Source organism: Erythranthe guttata, chromosome 10 (genome assembly GCF_056151865.1).
Source record: "Erythranthe guttata isolate IM_541 chromosome 10, IM_541, whole genome shotgun sequence".
NCBI classification, from domain to species: domain Eukaryota; kingdom Viridiplantae; phylum Streptophyta; class Magnoliopsida; order Lamiales; family Phrymaceae; genus Erythranthe; species Erythranthe guttata.
In genome coordinates, this window is record NC_142542.1 from 14,703,056 (window position 1) to 14,714,930 (window position 11,875).

An 11,875-nucleotide genomic window follows, 5' to 3' on the forward strand; every position below is an offset into this window, starting at 1 on the left:
TACCCGGACGATGTAAACAAGAAGAAAGCGGTCAAGTTGGAATGGTTGAAGGCTAAATTTAGCAAAGTGACCATGAGAGATAGTGCGGAGAAGAGGACATACGCCATTCGGGCGTATTTGTTATTTTTGCTCGGGTGTACTATACTGTGCGACAAGACAGGCAACATGGTAAGCGTTGAGTACCTAAATCTTGTATCTGATTTGGATCGGATCGGCGAGTATGCTTGGGGCACTGCATGTCTTTGCCGGTTGTACGATGAGCTTTCCTCAGCCTCACAAAAATCAACGAACTCGATGGCTGGCTGGCTGACGCTCTTTCAGTCATGGATTTACGAGCACTTTCCTTATTTGGCGGGTGGCACATTGAAGACGGAATTTGAGGGGCCATTAGCGAGCCGATGGGAGCCTCAGTCAAAGACTACTTCAACGCCTGAACGAGCGTCGTACCTGCGATCTCGATTAGATGATTTGATCCCCGATCAGGTAACATACCAGTTTAATAATTTGTTATTACTACTTAAGTAGGTTTTTAAATCTAATTTTTTATTTATTTTACTAGGTTTTATGGTCACCGTATACGGCTATTCGTGATCGTTTCCCGATGCCAGATTCTGCTTGGTTTAGTGGGATGATATGTTGCATGGACCACTTCGAGGCATATCATCCGGACAGAGTGTTGAGGCAGTTCAACCGGGTGCAAATCATTCCAGGTCGTGCATACATGTCAAAAGATATGTACAAAGCTCTAGTTAGCAAAGGTCGACCGGTCCAGAACTCAATTTTCGTTGCGTACGGCGAACGATTCTCTGATCGGTGGGAGGAGTATTGTCTGGACGAGGAGTCGGGGTCCGTTGAAATTGAACTCGGGGAGGCGGACACTTCGCCGGACTACATGAATTGGTTCCGACCCAGATGCATGTTACAACTGAGTAGGCATGGAGCCCATCCACCTCGACCCCAGGCGGATCGACCTCGACCCCATGAAGCTCGTCCAGAGGGTGGTACCGATAAGGAGGTCCAACTTTCACAAATTTTGGAGTTGGTGAAGGGTACACTTAGCGAGGTGCGGGGATTTGCGCCATCCGACGCTCATACGGTCATGTGGGGGACCCTAAATGATATTGTCAGATTGATCGAGCCGGATGCCCCACTTCCACCTCCTTCGAGCTCGTCGGATGCCCCACCACCACCTCCAGGTAGCTCGATAGGGCCAATTCCACCGCCATCGAGCTCGTCCGATGCCCCACAGGCGGGTGTGAAACGCGTGTTTAGTAGGAAGAAAAAAACACAGGATTAGTCTTGTATTTTTTTAGATGGATGTTGTTTGATGGATTTTATTTGATTTACTTGTTTTTTAATTTAGTTTTATATGGATTTTGGTTGTTTTAAATGAAAATATTTTTGATAATTTGAAATTTTTTTTTTGTCCAAAAACACTTAGAATATGTTTTTTATCTTTCATTGCAATATATTTGGGGTTAATTTCACAAAAAAAAAAAAATTGCAATTTTTTCAAAAAAAAAAAAAATTTGATACAGATCAAATTCGACAGCTAGCTGTCGAATTTCTAATTGCCATAATATGTAAATTTTGAACTAAAACTCAAGAATGGTCGTAATACATAGACAAGAGTTCGATACCACACCTTCAGAAGATCAAGTTTTATTCCATTGTAACGCTATTTTCTAATCATTTTTCAGATCCATACTATTCAATGGGAGCACAAAATTCCTCCCATCATGAAACTAATAAGCACCACCTCCTTGCCAACAAATAAACCTCCCAATAGCCTTATTGTGTCATTTGACTGATTTATCACTGAAAGAAATGTCTAAAAAGATATTAGGAGTTTTTGATTAAAGGGATCATGAAAGATAAAAATGGTGGAAGGGTGATTAACAATTGGGAGAAGAGGATAGATAACAAGAAAATTATGAATTTGCCAATTTTCCATGTTTTCGAGCAAGTTGCAGGTAAGTTTTCTAAGCCAAAAGTGATTTGGGGTGCAAAGTGGCAAACAAGCTATGTTTAAATGGTGCATTATGCTAATTTTGTAATTTAAGGGTGCAAAGTGCTAAAATGGTGTAATCCAAGGGTGCAAAGTGCAAAAAACCCGGTAAAACAGGTACAAATTGGAGAATAATGTAGAATTATTGTTGTGATTACCTAAATATGACCCATTATTATAATGATTGTTGTTAAAAACAGAGTATTTTGTTTGTTGAAAAAAAGAGATGGGTAGAGTATAATATTGTCCAAGAATGATGGGAGCTAACCGATTGGCTAACATGTCATATCTGAAACACCAACTGACCGGAGAAGAAGGAACGGGCAATGAGATCTACGAAGTGGTCGATCGGGTGACGGGCGTGAAATACTTTTTGAAGGAATTCCGCCGCGGCGGCGGCGGAATTGAGATTCTGATGAAATTGGAACATCCGAACCTCTTGAAATGTGTCGAGGTTATCGAAATCAAGGGGAAGATCTATCTTCTGTTCGAGCTGTTGTATAGGTTTCTCTCTTCTTGTATGAAGACACACAAAGATGATGAATCAAAAAATAGATGGGCAGTCGAGAAACTTCTTTGCCATCCATTTTTCAATCAGCTTTCTGCCACCACTTCATTCAACCAAAAGGTCCCTACATAATTTTTTATTAATTTTTTTTTTTTTTTAAATCTGTTGTATATATGTATAGTTTTTGGTTAACCTTTGCAGATGAAGTTACCTGCTGCTATAAAACATGAAGCATCTCCCTCTGAAGAAACTACAGAACAAATTAATCTTAGAGCAAAACGACGAAAAGCTTATGAAGAACATGGCATAGAAGAAGAAGACATTGAAAATTCGCAAGTTCCCCTAATAGATTACTGGAACTGTATTCGGCATCTTGCCCTATTTCTTCCGGATTACGGATTTTCAAAAGATAAATTGGTACAAATGTGGATTGCCGAAGAATGCATCAAACTCGAAGTGACGAAACGAATGGAGGACGTGGGTAATTTGTGCTTCGACTTTTTGCTTAATCAAAATATCATCGTACCTGCAAAGCCAACTGCTGCTTATCTTTCCCATTACCAAGTCAACGGCAAATCCAAAATTGCTAGGTTCATTATCCAACGAGGCGATTACGTAAGAATCCGAGATGGTAATGAGTTGGATACGACCAACCAAGAAATCCTACACTTAACATGGGACTGTCGTAAACATGGCGACGCTTTAGTTGATGATGCTCTTACAAAATTCAAGAAACTTCGCACACTCTTAGTTGTCAATCTCTGTATTCCGAGGAATAAAATGTGCAATTTAAGGTTTCCCCACTTGAAGCTCTTAAAAACATTGGATCTGAGCTCGAGCAACATAACACACGTACCGTGTTCCATCAAGTATTTGGATTCTTTGAGATTCCTAGACATCTCCAACACTCCCATCGATCAATTGCCTCAGTCGATCGATCTTCTTCTTTCTCTTCAGACATTAAGATTGAGGGACTGCCCTGGAATCGACGAACTGCCACGGGGATTCGGGTCTTTGATTAATCTTCGCCACCTGGACCTCCAGATTTTTGGCCAGCTGAGGGTCATGCCTAGTGGGATGGGAAACTTAACCAAACTCCAAACATTAGATGCGTTCATCGTGGGGGAAACCGACGATGGGTGCGGAATAACGGAGCTGAAAAACATGAACGAGATCGCCGGGTCGTTCTCTATCCTAAATCTTCATAATGTATCTAACGCGGAAGAAGCAAAGGCAGCTGCATTGTGCGATAAGAAACGCATAGATAATCTGTACTTGTATTGGGGTAGTGTCGAAAACCCCGATGCAACCGACATCTTAGAATGTCTGCAGCCTCATTTTAACCTTAAAGTTTTAGACATTTCAGATTATTGTGGTTCGAAGCTTCCGAGCTGGATAACCAATCCATCTTTTGTCGATCTTTCCACAATATTCCTCATAAGATGCATAAATTGCGACACGTTGCCCTCGTTTGGCGAACTGCCGTCTCTTAAGAGCCTCGATCTTGTGGAGATGACAAGTGTGAGGGATATTAATTCCCTATTCTGCAGAAAGTCCGAAACTCGTGTTAAAGTTGCATTTCCGAAGCTAGAGAAATTGAGTATCGACGACATGCCGAACCTTGTGGAATGGTCTGGAATGGAGGATGGTGATTTCCCATGCCTCAAAGATGTTACGATTGGATCATGTCCGGAACTTACGGTTCTTCCGTCTCTGTTGCATCTCCGCTCACTCGAATCATTGGAAATAAACGACTGCGAAAAGATGATTTCTTTGCCTGAATTGCCGGCTTCGGTTCAAGATCTCAGGGTACGTTGCTGCCCTAAAATGAGTAAGCGGTTGTACTACAAGGATGGAAGACGAGAGATTGCACATGTAAACAACATTTGGATTGATCTTGAAAAATTATCTTTACATTAAAAAGTTTGTGTCTGAATTATATTTTTACATTGCTTTCTACTTCTCTGGTTCTGGTTAACTAGCAAGTTTCACGTGTCTTATTATTTTATTTATTTATTTATTTTTCCATGGATTACTTAGATTTTGCATTTGTTTAGTTATATTTTTTTTCAAATAATATATAATTTAAGGTAAATTTCAAACCCCCTGAATGTAGGCCAAATTACAATAAATACCCCCACCTATCCGTAATTACTAAAATACCCCCAATGTTTGTTTCCGTCTTGCACCAACCTCCTTACGGTGTCTGATTCCTCATAAAATATTTTTGAGTCTAGGCAATATTTTCCGAAAAATGTCAATTGTACTCCTGCAGACGTGGAATTTCTTTTTAAGTGTCAAAACTACTCTCTAGTCATCATAAGGGGGTTGGTGTACTATATATTGGAACAAATGTCGAGGGAATTTTGGTAATTACGGATATCTGGGGTACTTTTCGTAATTTAGCCTAAGTACAGGTGATTTTCATAATTTACCCTATAATTTATATGCATGAGAGTCATGACTATATTTAGGGTAAATTACACCTACACCCTTAAGGTATACTAAAATAACTTTAAGGTCCCTCTAGTATTGATAATTACATCCGCACCCCTAAATTAATTACCGGAGCCAAAATTTCATGTCCTGGGGACCGATATGCACTCTATATTTGTTTTCCGCAGGGGCATTAATGCTACCATGATGAAAAATTATAAATCTTTCTTATATAAAGTAATAAGGATTTAAGAAACGTTCGGGAAGTCATGTCATATCTTAGCTCTCTATGTTGTCTCCACCACCGCCTGAAAATAATAGTCCGGTAGAACCTTAACGGAATAACTTATCCAATGTATTATTCCGTTAGTGTTTCGAACAATGTTTCAGGGGGGTGATTGTAATTACCAATACCACAGAGACCTTAAAGTTATTTTAACATACTTCAAGGGTGTAGGTGTAATTTATCCTTATATTTATTTAATTTCTTTGGGTAAATTACACCAACAACCCCTGAGTTATGCTTAAATAACTTTAAGGTCCATGTGGTATCGATAATTACACTCACCCCCTGAAACATAGTTAGAAACTCTAATGGGATAATGCATTGGATACGTTATTCCGATACAGTTCAAAGGGACTACGACTTTTAGCTAGTGGTGGAGACAACATAGAGTTAGGGGGTGACATGGCTCCCCAACATTTCTTAAATCACTTATAGCTCTTTGTTGTCTCCAAACTTCCTGAAACTAATAGACCATTAGAATTTTATCGGAATAAAATATCAAATGCATTATCCAATTATTGCTTCTAACTATGTTTTAGGGGGGTGAGTGTAATTATCGTTACCACAGGGACCTTAAAGTTATTTAAGCATGCCATAGAGGTGTGGATGTAATTTACCCAATTTTTTTCTTAGCAACTTTTGTTTTCTTCTTAGCAACTGTTTCTTTTTGTTTCTTAATGCTGAGAACTGAGAACTTCTTTTGTGCTTACGGCAATATCTTAAGCAATTTATGTTATATGCTACTTGAAACTATGTTTATTTTATTGTACTGTCCTTTGCATAAATTAATTGTATGATATTGTATATAATAGACCGTCAAAATATATAACAAATTTTGAAATTTCATATCTACGGGGCATTACGTATGCGCGGTGCAACTCCCCTAGTATATCTATATATATATATATATATATATATATATATATATATATATATATATATACACACTATTCTTACTACTTTAGTTGATAATTTACACTATTTAAGATTTAATTGCTTAAAATATCACATTATTAATTGTTTTATAAATAAATAAAATTATATATGATTAATTTTATATAAAATAAGTTTCTAATTATTGTGTAATATGAATGATCAAATAAAATATTTTAATCATATTGAATATAAAAATGTAAATGTTTGCTCACTAATACAATATTTGTATGGGTTCTTCTACACGTTAATGGTTAAAATGATCTTGTTTCTCTTAAATTCTTATATATGTTGATAATAGAATATTTCAAGATATGAATAAATTATTAAGTTTAAATTAAATTATCCGTAGTTAACTCAAAAAATATATTATTTTATACATTATGTATAAAATTCTACCAAAATGTACATTAATATACAATGTTAATATATATATTTCAAATTTCAAATAATAAATAAGTTTTATCTATATAATATATAAATTGAAACCCTCATAGCCTCGAATTTCGACATTTGTCATCCACGTAGGTGTCCATGTAGCCATCCCAGTCATTGCCCATGTGTCATTACATATACCATAAATAACTTCACTTTCAAAATCGGATTTGATTGCAAGAATCGGAATAAATCAAACATTATTTAGTAAATCTGAATCAATTCATATTATTTACGGTAGTGATATTAAATTGTGGATATTTATTCGAAATTATGGAAGTTAATTATGGAATTAATAGTTTTAAATTAATACAGATTTAATTATATCGTAATTAATTGTATATTATTATAAATTTAATACCTAAATTACGGCATACATTACGTTAAGAAATTAATTTCAATAAGTGTATACTAAGAAATTAAGGAATTCTTATTATAATATAGGACAATTATTAGTTATTACCACTCTATTAATAGAGATATATTCATAGTACGTCAATTGCGTAATAAAAATATTTTTATATTTAATAAAGAAATATTATTAATATTTTTTTTATTCCAATTAGAAAATCTTATTTTTTATTAAAAGAAAAATTATATAGGTTATTATGGTAATGATTAATTTTGTCATTTTTTATTAGAAAATGACATTTTTTATGACAATTATATATTTCCTTAATATTATATAGGTTATTATGGTAATGATTAATTTTGTCATCTAATATCAATTAAAATCCGTAATATATATGTAATTATATATTATAATTTGTAAACATCACACTATTTTAGTAACAATATTTTCCTCAATCCATAATATATTCAATTATTATTCTTATATTCTAAAATAAAATAATTTTAATTGTTCAAAATGCATATAACTGATTTCCTTAAATATGTGTACTATTTACCTTTTATTACATAAAACCTAAGTATAAATACCTCACCCCACATCCATTATTTCTCATTCATATAACAAAGCACACGGCAAGAAAAAATGTTGTATACCCTAATTACATTCTTTCATTATTTAGTTAATATTCGATTAGTTTATACCGTAGTTTTTGATTTTTTATACTATATATATATTTTGTATGGTTTTCCGTTTAATAATTACCAATTTCCTTTATCTTGCATACTTAATTGTTAATTTTATTTTTTATTAGATGTTCGAATTAGGTCATTTGCAGAAAGATTTATCTTCCGAAATTTATGGATGGAATGCAAGATGTGGTACTACAAGGAGGCATGAAAAAGTCTCATATCGAAAAACGCATCAAATTGCCTTCTTCGTTTTTGGGGAACAATGTGTATGTTTTACATTTTTTTTCATTTTTTTTGTATTTCAATTTATGGGAAAATAAAATAACACCGATATTAAATATATTTGTTTACTCGGTACTTTTATAGATCCACGGATAGCAAGGTATGTGTCATATGCGGCGACATCGGCTTCAAAGTAGGATTGCGTAGTTGTATACATTGGAAGGATATGATGCACATATATTGTATGGACTGGAAGGATATGATGCACATATATTGTATGGACGGAATGTGGAAAAAATTTAGTTCTAATAATCAATCTGAAGATTATACATGTGATGATTGTAACCACATTGGTGAAGTACAAGAGATTGATGTTAATGAATTTGAGCATGTCCCATTTAAGCAAGGTTTTGTTATATTTTTTAATTTTATATTTTTCGCGTTTATAACAACCTTGGTTTTAAACATTACTTATTGTTTCCTTTGACATACTTTTTTTTCGGTGGAACTTAGTTCGTGGTTTTATTCGCTAAGACCTTTTACTTTTTTGTTTTTTTGGTATTTTGCACTATTTATTTATTTGAATTAATATTTAATATTATAATCTATAATTCTATTTTTAAGATTTCTTTTATATAATTCGTATGTGTTTTTATCTCAAATCACTAATGTGTCTTTTACTTCATTTAATCCGTTAAAATACAAGTGCTATCTCTCCTCTCTAATTTTCCCCCTTTTTTTCGTAAAAGAATGTTTTTTTACCTACTGTTATATGTTGTTTATATAAAAAGTTATATTAAAATAATAAATACTATTATATTCTAAATAGTATAAAATAATATTTTTTTAATTGGATAATTATGTTAAACAATTAATCAAAAGAATTGCTCGAAACAAATAATTTAAGAGAAAACAACCAAACAAAATAGCCTACATTTAGTTAAATAATTTACTAAAAAAAACTAAAACAAATTTTTGTTTTAATTATTTAACCCAATTCAGTTTTATTTACTGCTACTAAAAATTTAATCGCAAATATATGTATTACCATTAATTTAATAACAAAATTAGATTAAATCAAAAATAATAAAAATAAATTAAAACGAAAATAATAAAAAAAAAATAGCAAAATTAAACCGGAAAAGGAGTCCGAATTGAAATTTAATAACAAAAATAAATTAATTATATCTTAATACTTAAATCCTACATTTATTACCGTAAATAAAAATCAGCAATAAAAAATAGTTAACATATTATAATGTACGATTAAGAATTCTAATGTGGTCTGACTACATTAGATTAATAATAGTAAATTAATCATGGTTTAGTATTAATGGAACAAACGTAAATAATGGATATAAAAACAATGTGAAATCTATTTTAAATTTACGATGAATACTCCTAATTTAGGAGTATTAAATCTTTTAAAAATAGGTTCCACCAAAAATCTAATTTAGGAATATATTTACTTCTAATATATTCTTATAAATAAGATATATTATTAACTAATTGATTTCTTGTCTTACATATCTTGCAAATTATATATTTAGTTATTATTACAATCCACTAATACGGGAACATACCAATTAATTAGATCTTAATAAATCATTTTATATTAATCGTAATATTTGAAGATTTTATGGTCTTAAATAGATTTAATAACAATATTGCAATTATATAAATACGCTACATCATTTTGTTGTATCACATTCTAATCTTATTTTTTACGAATATACAATCAAATTATGAAAGAAAACGTTCCCCCGCGAGATGTTTTTGACCAGAACAACAGTCATGACACAAAAGCTGCAAGGACAAATCGCTTAAATTATATTCGAAATAAGAGAACATTAACACCGGTGAAAGGTAACAAATATTTTGTTGTTTGCAAATAAATTCGTGAAAATTGTTTCTTTATGGTGTATATTCACAAGTATTCATTTTACTAAACATGGTATTAATATTTCACTCTAATATGGGTCTTACTTGATAGATAAATCAAATAATGAGACCATGAAGGAGTTTCAATCGATCCATGGTTGCGTAAATGGAAATAAAACTGTGGGATTGTGCTCATTTAATTTTATGAAAACACCAACCACAATAAACAGTTCAATTCTATCTGCTATGACAAATGGTTAGTATCATTTTTTTTATTTTCTATTTTTGTTAATTTGTATTTATATATTGTCACAATGTGTTTCCCTACGTTTGTTATACAATAATATATTTACCATTGGATGTAATAATACTTTTAATTTATTCATACAGATGATGGATACACGTATAACATGCAAACAAATAGAAATGACAAGGGAAAGAAGCCAATAGACCCCTCATGTCAATTAAATTATGCATTTATATGTTCGGTTAATACAAATATCTGCTTCAAATATCATTTAACAATGTCCAATCAATAAAAGTTAGTATTGGGCATCCTTATTATATATATATTCTGATAATATACATAAGAATTTTCGGAAAAAAATGCAGGTTCTTGCGGAATTTCAATCGATAAATCAAATTTTTATAACACAGAGGAGTTTCGATCTAGGCAGAGAGCTGGAATTCGATTCAAAGATCTTGAATTATATACACCAAATAAACCGACATCACCAACTACACCCACAAATTTAATTCTATCTGATATTACAAATGGTAATGATTAACTATTATATTTGTAGTTTACATACATTTCATGTTACTTAATCCCACTTTTCATTTTTTAATATGAATTTATCTGTATTAAATGAATTTAAATTATTACTGTGATGTGTTTCAGTAAGTAGAACTAAAAGAAACAATGGAAGAGCTGTGAAGGATGTCGCAACAACAGGTACAAACAACATTACCATTTGTAATGACGAAACTCAAACTATAGTTATATATATATATATATATATATATATATATATATATATATATATATATATATATATATATATATATAAATAAATCAATAGTATTTCACCTATAATGAAATAAGATTTATCTTTTGCTTACACATATGTGGCATAATTTAATATATAAATTATAATGGAGAATTACATTTTTATATTATGTAAACAGATTTGGAATACACTGTCAGCAAAAAGAGAGTTGCCCAGTATAAAGGAAAAACTCGAACTCTAAACATTAAAAGTATGTTAAGTACAGATACAAACGACAAAAAAAGCTATAAGAGAAATCGTGAGGTGACATATAACAATGTTGCAGCAAATTGTGAAGGTTTGCACTCTATTGATTAATTATCATCATTAGACGAATTATTCAACATTTTCTTACGGATGTCTTTAATAATTTTTCCAGCGGATACTAATTCGTACCAGATAGATGGGTTACATAACATTGGCAGTGTGCAAAATATTTCTGTTAATACATACTATGAAACCAACAAAAGGTACATTTCGTAATATGTATGAAACACAACATTAATACAATTATATAACACATTTGTATTTAATATGTTACCATATCCAACATTGTAAAAGTATAATATTTTTTTATTCATTGAATAATTTATAGTTATTCGGTTCGTACCGGAAAGATGATATCGAAGAATCAAAAAACCATACATTTTGTTGCACGTGGCTTAGATATGAATTCAAAACCTGTAACTATGGTCGATGAAGATTTACAGACTATACGGAAAATTACTTCGGATAGTGGAGGTATGTGTTATAATTTCGAACACATTTATCACGTAAAGTTCGTTTTGAATAAATTGTTCATAATAATCAATTGATATCATTATTTTTTTATTTAAATAGAATCAGAATATGTATCAAATGACGAAACATTCACCGATTCCGACGACGATGATGGTAAGTACTCCAATATTAATTAAGTAAACATGTTGTTTTCATCGTAATAACAGATGTCTTTTTCCTACGCAGAATACGATGATCTTGGTGATCAGTCATACGAATGCCAATCATGTGGCGCAATGATGTGGTACGGGGAAATGATCGATAAGCAAAAGGGTACATCAAATCCTAAGTTTTCA

At 32.1% G+C, this 11,875-nt stretch overlaps 1 protein-coding gene across 1 annotated transcript; it reads left to right on the top strand.

The window, feature by feature from the left end:
• Positions 1-2,264: 2,264 nt before the first annotated feature.
• LOC148767651 (putative disease resistance protein At3g14460) lies at positions 2,265-4,521 on the top strand. Its single transcript, XM_088824733.1, has 2 exons — positions 2,265-2,636; positions 2,718-4,521. The coding sequence occupies exons 1-2, from the start codon at positions 2,265-2,267 to the stop codon at positions 4,434-4,436; spliced, it is 2,091 nt and encodes a 696-aa protein (XP_088680859.1). The 3' UTR covers positions 4,437-4,521.
• The last annotated feature ends 7,354 nt before the right edge of the window (positions 4,522-11,875 follow it).